We start from the raw sequence: 18,015 nt of genomic DNA on the forward strand, positions 1-18,015 counted from the left end.
TCTCCCAACAGACCTTATCGTTGCAAGGGCAGCTGGGTGCAGAGAGTCGAACAGGTCAGACCCCAGTCCACATCACCCGCGACAATTAAAGAGTCCCCAGAGCTCGCGCCGCTTGCCCTCACCCCACCGCCCGCGCGAGGCTCCTTTAAGAAAGTCCGCGCTGAACGCGTCTCTGGGGCGGGAGGCGGAGGGCGCCAAGAATGCGGGACTCCGACGGGAGCGCGAGGGCTGAAGCCCCGCCGGGCGGCCTCCCCCACCGCGTCCTGCCAGGGTCGTCCCACGCCTACTCCTAGGTCCCCACCCCCAGCTTCGAAAGTCCCCCTCGCCTGCAACCTCGGAGCACCGCCACGCTGGCAGCTCGACGCTCCGCGCGCAGCCCAGCACGGGGCCCAGACCCCGCCCCACCCCCGTCCGCCCGTCGGAGGCCGCGGGCGGGGGGAACACGGGTCGCCCGGCGCGGCTCATCCACATTCAGGGGACAGCGCGTCGCGGCGGCCGCCAGGAAGGGACAAAGGCTGTTCCGCCGCCGGCCGCACCGTGCCAGACTCTCCCCTCCCGCCGCCCTGGTGGCCCCCGACGCGGCCCTCCTCGTGTCTGCTCCGCCGGGCCGGGCTACGCAGTCCTGACGGCTTCCGGGAGGAGGAGGCGGCGGCAGCCTACCTTGGGCCCTGCACACCCGACCCCCGCCTGTGACCCCAGAGGCCAGGGCCCCCTTCTCCGCGTCTCCGGGGCAGTTGAGGTGGCCTCGTCTCCTGGTGCGGGCTGGACTGCGCGGGGCCTTCGCCAGAGACCCGAGTTCTGGTGCACCGAGCCCGAATTCTCACCTGTGGCCAGGCGTCTGCGGGTAGAACCTGCCAGGCTCAGCGCAGAGCCGGGCTGGGCGGAGAGCGAGGGAAGGTGGGGTTTTGAGCCGAAGCCCTTCCAGGGCCCCCACGAGGCACTGGGTCCCCTCTGGATGGCCGTTGAGGGCTCCAAAGTCTTCACCCCGACCCCATCTCCCCAGACTTTTGATGGCGTGGCCTTAGGGTCTCCTGACCCCTTCGAGGGGATCCCGGACACAACCTATACCCCTCGGAGAACTGTAGCTCCTACACCCTCCACCCAGCGTCTGTCTGGAGGCCAAGGCGGCCAAGGCGGCACGGGAAAGGGTTTGCGCCTCGCAAGCCACTCGGTCAGCTCCCTTAACTATCCCGGGAGCTCAGCGTCCACCCGGAGAAGGGGCCCAACCTCCATCCCTCTCCTGGCACTCGCGCTCTACGGACCCGAGCTAGGATTTAAGGGGTCCGGCAGCGCTGGCGCACAGTGGATCTCAGCACATAGACGGCTATGATATTGACCAGCTTTCTTCAGTCTCCTTGAGGGCAGGGACAGTCCTGCCTTTGAGCCCTGCCCCCCTACCCCCACCCCAGGAATGGTTGTAACTCAGGCAGCGGGAGGACCCACTTCTTAAGCCTTCTTGGGTCTGGGAAGTTCTTCCTAAGTCTGCCCCAAGTCCTTTCCTTCTTTCCAGGCCTGGGTTGGGAGGGGGAGAGCCACGGGGAGGGGGGGGAGAGTTCCCTTTAAGGAAGGTGGGGGAGGGGGCTGCCGGCCGGTCTTCCTTCCGCCCCTCCCTGGCCCCCGCCGCCGGGGCTCAGGGCCCGGGCCCCGCGCCCGCGCATGCGCCCGCCTGTGGGCGCTGTCCCGGCTGAGAGGGCGGCGCGCACCGACAGCCGGACTGACAGGCGGCCGGTCGGACCGACGGGACAGTGCGGGGAGCGGGGACGCGGCGGGACAGCGACATGGCCGGCCACACGCAGCAGCCGAGCGGGCGCGGGAACCCGGGCCCTGCGCCCTCGCCCTCCCCCGGCCGGGGTCCCGGCCCCGGCGCCTCGGAGCGGGTGGCGCTCAAGAAGGAGATCGGGCTGGTGAGCGCCTGTACCATCATCATCGGTGAGCGGGACCGGAGCGGGCGGGTGCCTGGGGCGGTGAGGCCTGAGGCGGACAGCGGCTTGGAACAAGGAGCACCCCTCTCCGGGTGCGCCTAGCGGTCCGCGACGGTGGACCATGGATGAAGGATGCACGCCCGCGGCACATGCGGCGTCTCCCTTCACACAGCAGCCGCAGAGTTCCCAAGTGCCCCGGACTTCTGCGCTCGAACGAGGTGCAGGTCCCATCCACCGCTGGAATCCTCCTGCTGTCCTTATTTCTTTAAACTTCTGCAGGGCAGTTTCCCTCAGTCTTATCATCTCTAACATGTGGTCCTGCCTTGAGTGCAGGAGCCTTGCCAAGTGAGCAGACACTGTAAGCTGGCCTACTGCTAAGGCCTCCCAGTTCTGGATCTTGTGGCTCAAGCAGAGTTCCTACGGTGTGCAGGGTCCAGGTGCCATAGCGTGTGAATGATTTATTCTTCCAAAGCAGGAGGGACTGTGGGTAGCCTGGACAGGTAGAACCAGCCCAGAGTGGAAATGGGTTCCGAGAATGTAATTAGTGCCAAGATTGCCAGCTGGACCCTGGCGCAGGGGGGCGGAGCAGCAGTGATGGGGCGGCTGAGTTGGGGTGGGCAGACCCCGCCTGCAGAAAGGCTTCCTGGGGTGGGACCCCACTCGCATCCTCTCTGGCCCAGCTTCCCCACCTGAGAATGAGTGCACACATCCTGCCCACATATGGGGATTTCTGGGTAGGCAGAGGGCTCAGGGCCCAGTGAAAACAGTGGTGGGATTTCCCTGCTGTCCCAAGTCATGAAACTGACACCTCAGGAACTGGCCAACCCAGACCTGTGCCTGTGTCCACAGAAGGTGCCCCAGACAGCCCTGTGGGAGGAGTCTGTTCCACCTCCAGTGTCCCAGGAGACAAGGGCTGGAAGGATGAATGGAGTGGACTTTGACTGCTCTTTCTTTATCACCTTCTCATGCTTCCCATCCCCAGTCAGTGGGAGCTGCTTGTTCATCCTCGGATCCCTGGAGATGGAAAAGTTGGGGGCTCAGGAGGACAGTCTGGGGTCTTCACTTCCTCCTCCGCTGGCCCACCCCCACCCCCCACACTGGAGCTCCTGGGCCAAGGCTGGGGTCTAGCTCTTGGTCAACCCCCACACTCACACTGAGGGTTGCCCCAGGACACAACCCCTGTACAGGCACCCCTCTGTCTCACCCCCTTGCACCTGGAAAGGCATCTTCTAGGAGCTGATCCTGATCTGGTCTGGAGCCCTTCTTGACCTCGAGTGCCCCTGCCCGTCTGCTGGGAGGACAGTCTCCTTCCAGGGATTCAGTCAGAGTACTGGCTAGAGCTTTGCCCTGACCCACACCCTCTCCAGGAGCTGTGCCCCCAGAAAGAGGAAGCCCACACATCGTGGGTGGACCAGGGAGTTCAGAGGCTGACCAGCTACAGTGCCCAGAAGGGGCAGAGAGAGACGTGATTTTTCCTGGGCTGCCTCAGCTAAACCCAGCATCCTCGAGCATAGACCTACTCTGCCTTATCCCCATATCCCATCCCCGCTCCCCTAAGTCCAGCAGAGGCTGCTGGCTCATCTCGCCTCCTGAGAGGGCCCTGGTGGTGATGGTGGGAGCAGATGAGGCTAACTCAGCAGGAGTTTTTCTGTGCAGCACAACTCTGCCCTCCCAGCTTCCCCACCTCTCATGCCATTTTTGCTGTTCCAGGGCCACTGTTCCCTTGGCGTGAGGCCTTGAAGACTGAGCTGGGCTTTAGGAGTGACTTAGCCAAGGGTGGCAGACTCAAAAACAGAGCCCAAATGATCTGACTGCAGCCCAGGACACTCAGGGGTGGTCCTATAACCCTACTTGGGGAGTTTTGAAGGGTTTCAGCAGGCGGGAGGCTAGCCTGAGCAGAAAACAGACAAGGGGAGAATGTTCCAGAAGGTGACAGATGAGGCAGGTATGGCCTGAATCACTGCACCACCATCTCCCACCTGACACCCTGAAGGTCCCCCTCTTCACTGTTCCAGGGGCCGCATCTCCCACATCTTATCCCACTTTCCTGCACTGGGGAGCCTGGCCAGAGTAAAAAATATCTTCAAAGTGTCCTATTTTAGCCTAAAAAGTCTTGAGAACTTTATAGCCTTCTTCATAATTTTTCTTGTTTGTTAGCAGCTACTCTTCTTATCTCCAAAACTTCCAAATACTCTCCCAGAAGATCCTGTAATTCTCTCCCCTTGCAGCCCCTACCTCAGGCTAAGTAGGGCTTTGGGCTTGAAAAAGACTCCACCTAAAACGTACTTAGGACCACTGAAGCAAGCACAGCTGGAGGGGAATGAGCCAGCCTGGAGGAAAAAGAGTCCTCTGGGGCCGGAGCTGTGCAAGACATCACTACATCTGTCTATTCAGAAAAATACGCCTGGCTACATTATGAAAACACAGTCTCCCTTTATCTCATGTGATTGCCCACCTTGCAAGATGGGAATTTTCATACCACTTTATAGATATAGAAACTGCTGTTGAAAGTTAAATGATGCTGCTGCAAGGGGTGGACTTGATATTTGGAACCAGAATTGGGCTCCTCTCCCAATCCAGCGTGCTTCTTCACACTGCTCTGGTGCAGGGCAAAATCAGAGCCAGATTCAGAGCTCATGATAGGGGAAGGTTGAGGATTAAGCTGGGAGCTCATCCAACCAAGATTTACTGAACTCCTCACTCTACTATAAATAGACAAACAGGTGGACAGAGAAATCTTCTGTGACTCCTCACCCCCACCCAAGGCTATATGTACAGGATCCCTTGTCCTGACTCAGGGACCACAAACAGATACCTCTCCAGTTCATGCCCAAGGAGGGACTGTGCCCAGGTTCAGCAGACTGAGAATCACCTGTGTCTGCTGACCAGGCTGTCCTGGCCTCCACTGTCTCCCTTTGACCCAAATATCCAGCCTATGTTTGTGGATCAGGCTCAAGTGTGTTCTGGGGCTCTGGGGTCTCCTTTGTGAACCCCATCTCCTTAGGAGCCAGTACCTATGCACCCAGCTGTGGCCAGGTCCCTCCATTGTCTCCAGGGCTGGAGATTCTGGGCTGCTCAGGATACCCCTCTTCAGAACCCTCACCCACCAGCCTGTCTTTGCTTCACCATAGCCCCAATTTACAGATGAGGGAAGTAGGGACCTGAGGCTGCCACCAGGCCTGGGTCAAATGCTGTTGGTGTGCTCTCGATCACCCTTGGGGGCTGAGGCAGCTCCAGCCACAAGGGTGGGGCTGGCCAGCACTGGTCATCTTCATGCATCTATTCAACAGTTAGGTACCAAACAGTGCAGGGCTCTGTTCTGGGTGCTGGAGACACAACAGGGAATAAGACAGACAAATCCCTGTCCTCCTGGAGCTGACGTTCCAGCATGGGAAGTCGAAGAGCAAATAAGATAAACCAGCTGAATGTTTAGATGACCGGGTCATGATTAAGCGCTAAGGTGAGATGATAGAGGTTTGTAGATGGGTGATGAGTCAGGCATGGGATGGGGTCCAGTCTGTGTGGGTCTTGCAGCCACAGTAAGGACCTTGCCTCTTTTTCTTTGTCAGATGGGAGCCCGAGGAGGGCTTTGAGCAGAAGAGGGATGGCGTGGGGTGGAGTAGGATGGAATGGAACAGGATGGCATGGCATGACATGGCCTGGGGCTTACTGTGGGGGAGAGGCTGCGGGCAACAGGGGCTGAAGCTGGAAGCCCAGTCAGGAGTCACCCGGGTAAGAAATAATGGTGGCAGACAGCGGGGTGATGCTAATGGAGGTGCTGAGAGGAGGTTCAGTCCTGGGCATGTCTGGAAGATTGAGCCAAAGGACTTGTGATGAACTGGATGAAAGATGTGGCCAAGTAGAGTCTAGGTGATAGCGAACTGGAGCCTGAGCAGCTGGGGGCCTGGTTTGCCATTCATTGATCTGGGAAGACTGTGAGGTGAGTAGGTCCAGGGAAGAGAGTTCTGTCCTTCTGCTCATCACTCTCTCAAAAGGAAAGTGGGTCAGTCTGGTGGTACACACTGGCCGATTGGCACTTTCAGGCATGTCTTGGAAATGTCCCCACTCACCTCCCTGGAGTTCTGCCACGACTTCAGCGGGCACTTGTGTCCCCCAGAGGGGTGCCTGACATGTGCTCACCACCAGGACACTGGGAGGCAGAGGCTTCACCCAGAGCAATAGCAAGGCCCCCAAAGCAGGGCTCTGGCTGCTGACCCCACGGTGTTGAGGTCCCAAGGGGCTCAGGTCTCCATAGGTCAGCTTGGGTGGCTGGGTGTCTCCAAAGTAGACAGCAATAGGGACGACCCATAAACACTTCCCAGGACCTCTGAGGTAGCAGACAGGATGCGTACAGACCCACATCACTCCCTCATCTCCCCATCTTACAGATAAGAAGGTTCAGAGAGAGAAGCACCTTGTCCACAGCCCCCCACCATGAGGGATCCAGGGTTTGAATTCAGATTTAGGGGTTCTCAACTAGTCATTGGCCCTGCCCACGGTCTCAGGACACTTGGGACTTACCAGCAGGAATTTTGAGTTCTTCCCTGGAAATCTCATGGGTCACATCCTAATGGGGAGGTGCTGGGACTCATTGCCCAGTGCAAGGGAAGGAGGCCTGGCCCATGGCCAGTCCCTGACAGGGCCCAGGAGCCCAGGAGCTGTTCTCTGTCAGGCCAGCAGGCCAGTGTGGCAGGAGGAGGCCACGTCATAGCCATGCTCACTGAAAAGGCAGGCATGTGTAAGAGGACCTAGGCCCTAGGGGTCCCCTGTCCTTTTAGGGGGCTCAAACTCCTCATCTCAGCAGGTCAGGGCATAGTCCCTGCCCTCTGGGAATGCAAGGTCCACCCAGGATGGCAAATAAAGGTAATCACTTCCTAGCCATCCTCCAGGTACCATGGGAGAGGAGGAGGGGCCCTATTATAGAGATCATGGTGGGAGATCAGGGAGGGCTTCCTGGAGGTGGCATTGCTTCTTGGAGGCCAGTGAGCTGGGAAGAGACCTGCCAAGGGAGAGGACAGAGGGCCCTGAGCAGACCGTGTTTCCTCTGGCAGCTGGCAGGACATATCCATCCTGCCCAGCAGTACCTCTGCCAAAGTCAGGGTTGCCCCAGCCCTCTGCTGCCCCCCGCGTCCCATGGCCCTTCCTGGCAGAAGGGGAACCTGAGGCTTAAAGGGGGCAGCACAGGCCTGAGTCACACAGCTGACTCCTGTTCAGGGATGGGGGTGGTGGTGACAGGACCGCCCCGACCCCTCCCTGAATCAGACTCTGCACATTACCCCCACACACACCCAGGGCAGCCAGCCCCTTCCACCGGCACGACCTTCGTGGTCTACCCTGGCGACCTCCATAGTCGGCCACTGCCTCCCAGAAATAGGTCAGCACGCACTGCAGCAGCCAGGGGAACAATGGCCCTTTCTTCGTTCCTCCACGGAGCTGGGTAAGCCCCATCAGGCCAAACATCTTAATGTGATAAAAACCACCCAGCTCGGGCTGAGGGAAGAGGGCCGAGAGGATACTGGAGGGGGGCCCCCTGGTTGGGGGGACTCATCCTCACCACCCTCCTGGGAGCTCTGGCCCCGCCGAGGACCCGCGAGGACCACAGAGCAGCCGTCCCATTGGGTGGACAGGAATATGGAGGCCTCGGAACACACATTCCTCCAGCCTACTGAGACACCTGACCGGGTGCTCAGCAGTATCTCCCAGCCCATCCCACCTTCCATGGTCCCTGCCCTTCCTCTGCTTCCTCCAGAGCAGGATCCCCCAAAGGATGGACTTGTCCACTGTGCTTGGTCACTTAGTCACGTCCAACTCTTTGCGACCCCATGGACTGTACCCTACCAAGCTCCTCCGTCCATGGGGATTCTCCAGGCAAGAATACTAGAGTGGGTTGCCATGCCCTCCTCCAGGGGATCTTCCCAACCCAGGGATTGAACCCAGGTCTTCAGCACTGCAGGCAGATTCTTTACCATCGGAGCCACCAGGGAAGCTCAGGAATACTGGGATGGGTAGCCCATCCCTTCTCCAGGGTCTCTTTCCGACCCAGGAATTGAACCAGGGTCTCCTGCACTTCAGGTGGATTCTTGACCAGCTGAGCTACCAGGGAACCCCAGACTTGTCCACTGTTGTTCACTAAATCTGGCAGAGCTGATTCTGCCGGGCCTGAACATGGGCGCTGAGAAGGGAGGCCTGGACCCTCCACCACCAGGAGCGATAGGCAGGCATCCCTTATGGCTCTGTGGTCCCTTCTCCACACCCCTAAACATCCACTGCTGTAGGCGGCCACCTCAGCAACATCCCTCCTTGTCCTCTGCCCCTCACCTAGCCTTTTTGCTCCTTGCATAGCCCCATCCCACCCACATGGTACCAAGAGCAGCCAGTGGACCTTGATGGGGTTTTCTGCCATCTTCCAGCTCAGACCCAGGGCAGAGGCTGGAGGATGTCCAGGCCTGGAGGAAGAGGCCCCCAAAGACCTCAGAGACACCTGCTGGCACACGTGTCCCTTTGAGCCATGTGGGGAGAAGTCCTGCACTGTAGCCTGAGGCCACGTGTCTAAAACAATAGCAGTCTCCACCCCCGGCCCATCCCCCAGTTCCCAGCATCCAAGTCTCCAACCAGTGGGCAAAGACTAGTGATGTGTCCCTTTCAGATCCCAGCCTTGGGAGACGAGGTGCCACGTGTGGCTTCCCCGAGGGCTACCCTGGTGAGGCCCTGTCAGGCTGAATTGTACAGGGTGGTGGTGGGGGCCCCACAGTAGGGTGGGGGGGGCCGCGTGGCTCAGGGCTCTGGATGCACCCAGCTCCTTCCAAGGCCACCCAACCCCGCTGGCTTCCAACCTCCCTGGCTTTTGGCAAATCCTGCTCCACCAGGTCCTGAGAACAGAGGCTGTACTACTGGACAGAGTGAACTCAAAGACCCTTTAGAAACCCAAGAGCCCACCGAGGCCCCGGGCCCCACAGTGGATGAAGCAGGTGGCCCGTCTCCCCCTAGAAGCAAGCTGAGGACACAGCCTACCTGGGGGGAGGCTGGGAGACAGAAATTCTTTCCTCCTTATCTGGATGTGTTTAGGGCTCCTGGGATGTGACTGGAAAGCCAAGCAGGGCATCGTGGCCATCCAGACTGGAAATCTGTGTCGACTGGGTGGGGGTGGGGTAGGACTGTGAACAGGGAGTCCATGCAGATGGGCGGCCCCAGCTGTGTCCTCATCCAGACCTGCCTGTGGGCCCTGCAGGTGGAGCCGGCAGACTCTGCCCTCTTGGTCCTGTGCTCCCCACCTGGGCCCTAGCAGATGGGGCCATTTGTGGAGGGGTTGAGGCCCAGGTCCCAGCAGTGCGACTTTTTTATTCATGTGGCCTGTGGGTGTGTATGCGCTTGTGTGCTCAGTCGTGTTCGACTCTTTGCAACCCCTTGGACTATAGCCCACCAGGCTCCTCTGTCCATGGGATTTCTCAGGCAAGAATACTGGAGTGGGTTGCCATTTCTGGCTCCAGGGGATTTTCCTGACCCAGGCATTGAACCTGTGTCTCCTGCATTGGTGTGCGGGTTCTTTAGCAGCTGAGCCACCAGGGAAGCCCATGCCCTGTGGGTTCTGGGGTTATCTCCTCTTGGGCAGGCCCTACTGTACATCGCCAGTGATATGACTGGATTCATTAGCACAGAGGATGAGGCCCAGGTCACCCAGTGCATTATCCTCTTTGCCCTAACTGCCAGGGAGCTCAGGGTTAAGTGGGCACTCAGCATTTTGCTCATTCTGGAAGCCTGCTCTGCAGCCTGCAGCTTGGCTCTCTGAGGGTCTCCCATTGTTCTGCTCCCAGACCCCACGAGTCAACAGAGAGTCCCACTCTGACCAGTGCCCATCCTTCCAAGACTCAAGAGTCAGTCCAGGGGCAGGCCAGGCTTTCTGTGACCCATGACCTGCCAGATTCCACTGGCACCCAAACCTAGAAAGCCAGCCAACCCCTCTGTTCCTGCCCAGAGTCTCCTGCTGGGAGGGCCGAGTGGAGACAGCTGCACCCACTTCACAGATGAGAACATTGGTCCCTCACATCGGGGCACGGGTGCCATTTTGGACCTCAGGCCATTCATTCACTCATCCCGTAGTTTGCGCAACAGATGTGTATTGACCACCTACTATGTGCTGGAGGCCCTAGGTGAGGTTTCCAACAGTACACACAGAATCACCCGAAGATGCAAAGAACATCTGGATGCAGCTGTGAATGAGCTGAGGCTTCCCATACAGTACTTCACTGAATCCTCACTATAGCCCTGTTGTGCAGGCAGGACTCGAGAGGTGACCTGAGCTAGGAGAGATTCCTGGCTTTCTGAGCCCCCGCCAGGATTTCCCACTGTGGTCCTGGGATTTGAGCAGTAACTCCTGTTTGCAACAGTGGCTGTTCCCAAGGGAGAGGCATCTGTGCCCAGACCCCAGGCTGAGCCAACCGAGTCCTGCCAGCCTGCCACCGTCCACCTCATCCCTGAAAATGTACCAGGTCCTCTCCCTCACCCCACTGCCCTTTGCCCAGAAGCTGAACCATTTTAAGAACACCAGGAAACCAGATCTCTTCCGAGTCTGTGTCTGCAGTCTGTGTCCTAGGTCAGGGAGGAGCCCAGCAGGCAAAGGGCTCTCTGACAGGGAAACAGGAGATGGAAGATAAAGAGAGTATGGAGCAGGGTCTGGGGCTGTGAAGTGGGAGGAGGAGCCTTGCCAGCTGGTCAAGGAGGGCTTCCTGGGGGAGGTGCCGTCCCCAAGACACTGTGAGTTTGGATCTCGGCCAATAGAAAGTGGCAACAGTGTCATGGTCAAGGTCTTGCTTTAAGTGACAGGCTCTGCCAGCAGGCTGGGAGGAAGGAGGTGGCTGGAGGCTGACAAGCCTGGAGGCCTTGGCCAGGGTTGAGGGGCTGCACTTGGGCCCTGTGGGGAGGCACTGGAGTGGCTGCCACTGCTTGGGCTTGGCCCACCTCATGGGAGTGAGAGGCAGAGGAATTTGGAACAGGACTCATCTCTGGCAGGGAGCCTGTCTGGACAGACAAAGGTGTCACTGTGCATGTCAGGGGCTGGGGAGGGGAAATGAGGTGGCCAGAGTGGGGCTTGCAGGGTCTGAGGGGCCCGTGGCGTCCACATGCCTCCAGGCCCACCTCCAGGGAGCAGCCCAAGCTCCCCTCCTCCCTGCAGCATCTAGAGCTGCACACAGAGGCTGGCCTGCTGGGGGCACCCAGACCTGATGCCTCCCTACCTTTCCCCACTGCAGGAAACATCATTGGCTCGGGCATCTTCATCTCCCCCAAAGGGGTCCTAGAGCACTCTGGCTCTGTGGGTCTGGCCCTCTTCGTCTGGGTCCTGGGTGGAGGCATCACTGCCCTGGGCTCACTCTGCTACGCGGAGCTGGGAGTGGCCATCCCCAAGTCTGGTGGGGACTACGCCTATGTCACTGAGATCTTTGGGGGCCTGGCTGGGTAAGTGTGGGGCTCTAGCAGCTGGGGGTGGGGACAGCCTCTCCAGAACCGATGGCCTGCTGGGCCCAGACCCCAGTATCCTCTTCTGCTTCTCATATCCTGGGGAGGTCATGGGAGTGGGTGGAGGGAAGGAGAGAGTGTTGGATGGCCTTCTAAGGCCAGGGTGTGTGGGACCAATGCCCATGGCACTCCAGCCAGAGACTAGCTGGCCCCTGACCTCTCTGTGCTACCTTTTAAATAAGCCTCACCTCCCTCCCAGGTGTTTACAGGTGAGAAAGTCCTTACTATGGAAACTTCTAGATGTTGTCAGCATCCAGGCAAGCAATGAAGGGCATGACATTCCTATTAACGCTCTGCAAGAGCTTTCCTTTAAATAACTTCTAGTGTTCCTTTAATCACCGTGAATGTTAGCTAAGCACCTGCTGCTTGCTGAGGGCCGGGATGCAGTGATAAAAGGGTCCGGCCCAGTCGTCAGGTTGCTTACAGTACAGAAGGGAAACCCCTCTGATGTGATCAGGACCAGGAGGAGCCTTGCTCTGAAAGTGTAAGAGGTAGCTGCCCAGTAGCCAAGAAAATAGCTGCCTACCACCCGGAGAAGGCTGCCAGAGAAAACACTTTTGCGCTGAGGCTTGAAGGGGCAGGTGGGGGTTTTTTGGCTGACCAGTGAGGAAGGATAGGGTGCACGTACAGAGGGTGGTGGCCTGGGCTTGGCGGGGACTGGGCAGCCTGTGGGTGGAAGGGAACCCAAGCTCCATCTAGCTGAGCCACGCTGAGGGCCTGAACAAAGGTCCAGGAAGATTCCAGAACCATTAAGGAGTCCAAATTGTGGGGACGTGGTGGCCGGTGTGGCATGAGGGAGGGCTTTAGCAAGACTCCACTGATGGGGGTTCCTGATCAGGAGGGGTAGATTTCAGGCTGGGGTTTGTCACTTGGGTGAGGTCTTTGGCACACCCAGGAGATGCTCAGTCAGGCCTTGGGTGGGGTATCTGGAGCACAGAGAAGTCTAGGCTGAAGAATTTAAAGGGTGGTTCTGAGCAATGCGGTCAGGGGCCTTTAAGAGGATGGAGTGTGGCAGAGCGTGCACACTCCTCTGGGTGTGTCTGGGGGTGTTCTTCTCTGGGGAGGGGATCCTCAAAGGGGCCTGGGACCCATGAAAGCAGAAGAATCATGCTGTGTGGCTGGAATACTTGAGAAGATGGGAGAGGAGGGCCCAACCCCCACCCCAGGGACACATAACACTGAGTGGGTGTGTGGGTGGGGAGAGGGGAGCACCCAGTATGAGAGGGGGGCCAGGGTGCTAGGATGTCCCAGAAGTGAAAGGAGTGGGGCAGGGGGGAATGTGTACAGCGAGGAGCATGGAAGCAGGGCTACAGAGCAAAGGCCAGGACCGAGAGGAAGCCACTGAGCTTGGTGCCCCAGAGGCCACTGGTACCCTTGGATAAGGCAGTGCCCACCTTCAAGGTGGGGTGGACAGGCGGCCAGCACCACCCCCACGGACAGGTGGTGCCCTGGGTGCAGCCAGAGCCCCCAGGAACAGGTCAGACCTCACTCCCACGTGGACACCCTGCAGAGGGAGTTTCGGGCAGAGGGGACCTGAATCCTTCCCACCCTACCAGGGTGCTTTGCAAGGTCTGGTCCCTCGGGGCTCACAGCTCAGAGTCAGCCATCTGTAGCCACAGGGCTCTGTTGGGGACTACTTCTGGAGCCAGGACTGGAGGTCCCAGGAGAGCCCAGCCCAGCTCAGGAACAGCCTGGGGCCGAGGACCTTTTCTTTAGAAAAGGGGTGGGTTCCCTAGTCTCTCTCCACACCTGCCCAGAGACAGCCCATAGCAGTGTGTGCTGAACAGCTATCTCTGTTGAAACAATTTATCAGTAGAGCAGAGACCTCGACAAGGTGGGCCCTGCCTCCCTGGACTGAAGCCAGCCTCTGGGCGCCCACAGCAGCCTGGGTACCAGGGCTCAGGGTGCAGCCCCGCTCCCCACACCTGGGCCCACTTGGCCCGGAGGGTCCCAGGAGGCCCGCCCCACTCGGGCCCTGGCTCATTCCAGCTTCCTGCTGCTCTGGAGCGCCGTGCTCATCATGTACCCCACGAGCCTGGCCGTCATCTCCATGACCTTCTCCAACTACGTGCTGCAGCCCGTGTTCCCCAACTGCATCCCGCCAGCCGCCGCCTCCCGCGTGCTCTCCATGGCTTGCCTGAGTGAGTGCCCAGTTGTGGGGGTGGGCAGGGCCTCTGTCCCCAGGACCCACCCTGCAGAGGAGGACTTGGGGGTCTTTTTTTTTTTTTCCAATGTGGACCATTTTTAAAGTCTTTGTTGAATTTGTTGCAATATTGTTTCTGTTTTATGCTTTGGCTTTTGGGCCTGGAGGCTTGTGGGATCCTAGCTCCCTACCCAGGGATCGAACCCACACCCCCTGCATTGGAAGGCAGAGTCTTAACCACTGGACCACCGGGGAAGTCCCCTGTGGGAGGACTTTGGGAGCGGGTATCCCTCCAGCTGCCAGACCCCCGTGAAGCTGGCCTCAGGGGGTGGGCTTCTGGCACTCTGGCTGCTGCATGAGACACCCCGTCCTGCAGCCGGGGCTGGACTTGGCCATGGCCCACCATGAGGGGCTTGGCCTCGGGTGCCTGCTCACCCACCTGCCCTCCTGTCCTTCTCCCGCAGTGCTCTTGACGTGGGTGAACAGCTCGAGCGTGCGCTGGGCCACGCGCATACAGGATGTGTTCACCGGCGGGAAGCTGCTGGCCCTCTCACTCATCATTGGCGTGGGCTTTGTCCAGATCTTCCAAGGTAGGGCCGGGCATGGGGCTGGGTGCAGGGCCGGGGAGACGATGCTGACCCTTGGCCTCCGGACCCCCCAGGACACTTTGAGGAGCTGAGGCCCAGCAACGCCTTCGACTTCTGGATGACGCCGTCCGTGGGCCACCTGGCCCTGGCCTTCCTCCAGGGCTCCTTCGCCTTCAGCGGCTGGAACTTCCTCAACTATGTCACAGAGGAGCTGGTGGACCCTCGAAAGTAAGTGGGGCATTGGCCCAGCCCTGGGAAGGGGTGGGAGAGGCGGCCTCCCCGCCCAGGCCTGCGGTCACCTATGGCCTGGCTGCGCTGCTGATCCCCACGAGCGGCTCTGGAAAGGCAGCCAGGAGGCCTGTGTTCCAGCCTGACCCTGCTCTGTATGGTTGTGGATGAGTCACGGCCCCTCTCTGGGTCTCGGAAACACTGAGTCTCATTGTCTCCCTGTAAACGGATCCAGCTATGTGGTTGGCCAAAAAATTACACATGTGCACACAACATGGTCCCTAGAAAAGAAGCCAATGGCTCTGTCTGAGGCTCAGCTGGGACCCTGACGGTGAACAGTTACAGCTGGGGCTGGGGGTGAGGGGTGCCGATGGGAGTCCCTGGGGACCCTGGCCTGTGTGGACTGAGCTCTAAGGACACTCTGAGGATCTTCAAAGCTGATTTGGCTGTATGCAACATTCTTTTCACGTGCAGACATTAGATCCACCCCCTCCCCCAGGATATTAGTGACTCCTCCTCCTACCAGGCTGTGCCAAGGCTGGGCTGCGGAGTAGTGGGGAGACAGACTGACGGATTGCAGGGCTGTCCTCTCCCCTGCCCTGGAGATGGGTTCAAAGCCCCATTACCTCCCTGAGGCCCCACCCCAGCCCCCCAAGGACCAATGCTGACACGCTCCACCACTGTCCCCAGGAACCTACCTCGTGCCATCTTCATCTCCATCCCCCTGGTGACCTTCGTGTACACCTTCACCAACGTCGCCTACTTCACCGCCATGTCCCCCCAGGAGCTGCTGGCCTCCAATGCCGTGGCCGTGGTGAGTGGGGGCCCCCGCCTGGTCCCTGGCTCCTGTCCGGCCCCCGCCCCACCTCACGCTCTGCTTCTCTTCTGTGCCCACCCAGACCTTCGGGGAGAAGCTGCTGGGCTACTTTTCTTGGGTCATGCCCGTCTCCGTGGCACTTTCCACTTTCGGAGGGATCAATGGCTACCTGTTCACCTCCTCCAGGTGACCGGGCTGGAGGGAGAGTGGTCAGGGTGAGGCCAGGCCGCCGCCCTGGTGCACGGGAGCAGTGCTGGGGGAAGGGAAATCCCGCCTGGTTGAGCCCACCTGAAGGTGGGACGAGGAACTCTCGGGGAACAGAGATCTGATCCCACTTCTGAGGAACAGGAAGCAGGAGGGAGGCAGGCTGGATGAGGGGAAAAACTGCCCAGTGGGGCTGCTGGAGCAGGCGGTCAGAGGTGACAGCTCAAGAGAGCTATCAGGTCCAGAGCTGAGGTCGGGATCTGGCTGGCAGGGAGGCCCTGGGCCAGGCTCATGGCCCCCACCCATCTGCCCCCATCCCCCAGACTGTGCTTCTCTGGAGCCCGAGAGGGGCACCTGCCCAGCCTGCTAGCCATGATCCACGTCAGACGCTGTACCCCTATTCCTGCCCTCCTCGTCTGTGTAAGTTGGGGGACCAGGCTGGCAGGGCAGGGAGCCAGGGCCACGCAGCAGCCTGGGTGGTGGCAGGGGGTGAGGCCTGGCCCTGTGGGAGGGGAGGGCCGGGCTCACCGACGTCCTGGCCTGAGCTGGCCGGCCCAGGGCCCCTCCTGGGCTGACAGGAGGCAGGTGGGAGCCAGACCTCAGCCCGGTCCTCTCCCAGTGTGGGGCCACGGCGGTCATCATGCTCGTGGGAGACACGTACACGCTCATCAACTACGTGTCCTTCATCAACTACCTCTGCTACGGCGTCACCATCCTGGGCCTGCTCGTGCTGCGCTGGAGGCGGCCAGCGCTCCACAGGCCCATCAAGGTGAGGCCGGGGAAGGACTGGCTGGCTCACATGCCGGAAGTGGTCAGGGCCACCCCCGGGGGCAGCGATGGCAGCAATGGGGAGGCCAGGCTTTGCCATGTGCCCAGCCCTGCCTGGGGCCCTGTGTGCACTGGCGTCTTCAGTCCTTAAGCAGCCCTATGAGGTTGGTGCTGTGCATACTCCCACTTCATGGACAGGAAAATAAGGTTAAGACACGGTTACAGAGGATTCCACGAGCCCACACAAAACAGAAGCCCCGAAAGTGAGCTAAAAGGAAAGTCCTCCCATTTGCATATCAATCCTTGAGCTGGAGAAGTAAGTGCTCAATGCCTGAAATGTGGAACACTGAAAATCATTCACCTCCAGCCAAGTGCGAGCGGCCAGTCCACATACAGTCGCGGTGGGGAGCTCAGAGCCGCTGAAGTTGACAGACCCTCAACAGTTGGGCCAACTGGGCTCCTCAGGTCTCAGCTCCCAGGAAATGGCCCGAGACCCCCAGGGTTGGGGGGTGGGCAGGAGAGCTGGGGGGGTGGTGTCCTGCACTGCTGCTTGCTGTCCCCCAGGTGAACCTCCTCGTCCCCATGGCGTACTTGGTCTTCTGGGCATTCCTGCTGGTCTTCAGCTTCATCTCGGAGCCCATGGTGTGTGGAGTAGGCGTTATCATCATCCTGACAGGGGTGCCCATCTTCTTCCTGGGAGCGTTCTGGAGAAGCAAACCAAAGTGTGTGCACAGACTCACAGGTGAGCTGGGCAGCTCCCCGAGGGGGCGGGGCCTGGAGATAGGACCCTCTCTGGGCTTTGCCCTAAAGCGGGGATCTCCCGGCAGCCGAGGTGGCCACACGGGGCCCAGCCACCACCAGACGTCTGCCCATGGTGTGGCTCAAGTGTCCGGGTCCCGTGCACAGAGAGCAGCTCCCTGAGGACCCCTGTCCTATGGGGTCAGACTCCAGCGTCCATGTGTTGGTCTGTCTGTCTGTCCTCAGAGTCAGTGACACGCTGGGGCCAGGAGCTGTGTTTCGTGGTCTACCCCCAGGGCTCCCCAGAGGAGGAGGAAAATGGCCCCTGCCAGCCCTCCCCACTGCCTGCCACGGACAAGCCCTTGAAGACACAATGAGACATTTGTGGAGCCTGAAGCAGCTGTTTCTGTTTACATGTTGTTTATTGAGGAGGTGTTTTTGCAAAAAAAAAAAAAAAAATTTTTTTCCTGGGGAAAAATAAAAAGAGCTCTGACTCTTAGAAGGGCTTGGTAAGGAAGCCCTGAAGATGTGGACTGGGTCCCCTGTCAGCACTGCCCTGCTAGCTTTTCCTGGAAAGATCTGTGCATAAAACAGGGCTGGTGGTGCACCTGTCTCAGGAACTTGTTGGGTCCCCCTGGGTGGGGGGGGGCATGTGTGGAGCTGGCTGGAGCAGGTGGCTTGGTTGGCTCGGGAGGAGGCTCCTGACTTTTGGGGGGTTCTGATGCTTGAGCCAGACACTCCTTCTCTGGGGTTGGCACCTTGGTGTCCGGGGCCAACCCTGCCCTACAGAGGTGGAGGACTGAGAATTGGCTGGGTGTGACCCTTTCTCCCATACCCTGCTGGAGGCTCAGCCACCCAGGAGAGCCTGGGGTTCCCACCAGAACTGCCTTTCTTCCCATAAATCCCCACGGAGTGAGTGTCAGGACTCAGTGGCCTGGCTTGGTTTACAGTTGGGGAAACTGGGGCTTTGAGATGGGATGGCGTGGGTTTGGCTGCTGTCGGTGCCTCAGCCTCTGCCCTCTGAGAAAGCATTGGGCACCATCTTCTGGGGGCCTTGGGGCCTGTAAGAGATCCCGTGAGCTTTCTCTACCCCTTGCC

The 18,015-nt window shown here is 59.6% G+C and overlaps 1 protein-coding gene across 2 annotated transcripts; it reads left to right on the top strand.

The window, feature by feature from the left end:
• The first annotated feature begins 1,709 nt into the window (after positions 1-1,709).
• Positions 1,710-17,601, top strand: SLC7A10 (solute carrier family 7 member 10). 2 transcript variants are annotated; one of them, XM_070387997.1, is made up of 11 exons: positions 1,710-1,929; positions 11,168-11,372; positions 13,422-13,573; positions 14,040-14,165; positions 14,237-14,390; positions 15,081-15,204; positions 15,290-15,393; positions 15,735-15,831; positions 16,031-16,180; positions 16,744-16,921; positions 17,164-17,601. In XM_070387997.1, exons 1-11 carry the CDS (start codon positions 1,779-1,781, stop codon positions 17,292-17,294), a joined length of 1,572 nt encoding a protein of 523 aa, XP_070244098.1. In that variant the 5' UTR covers positions 1,710-1,778; the 3' UTR covers positions 17,295-17,601. The 2 variants fall into 2 exon arrangements, with proteins under 2 accessions (XP_070244098.1, XP_070244099.1); XM_070387998.1 differs by lacking the exon at positions 16,031-16,180.
• The last annotated feature ends 414 nt before the right edge of the window (positions 17,602-18,015 follow it).

This window comes from Bos mutus, chromosome 18 (assembly GCF_027580195.1).
Source record: "Bos mutus isolate GX-2022 chromosome 18, NWIPB_WYAK_1.1, whole genome shotgun sequence".
NCBI classification, from domain to species: domain Eukaryota; kingdom Metazoa; phylum Chordata; class Mammalia; order Artiodactyla; family Bovidae; genus Bos; species Bos mutus.

Excerpts from the sequence above, each read along its gene's own strand:
- SLC7A10 (XM_070387997.1), top strand. The coding sequence starts at position 1,779 with ATGGCCGGCCACACGCAGCAGCCGAGCGGGCGCGGGAACCCGGGCCCT. Across the intron at positions 13,574-14,039 it reads GCTCTCCATGGCTTGCCTGA|TGCTCTTGACGTGGGTGAAC; the intron begins GTGAGTGCCCAG and ends CTTCTCCCGCAG. Across the intron at positions 15,394-15,734 it reads TACCTGTTCACCTCCTCCAG|ACTGTGCTTCTCTGGAGCCC; the intron begins GTGACCGGGCTG and ends CCCATCCCCCAG.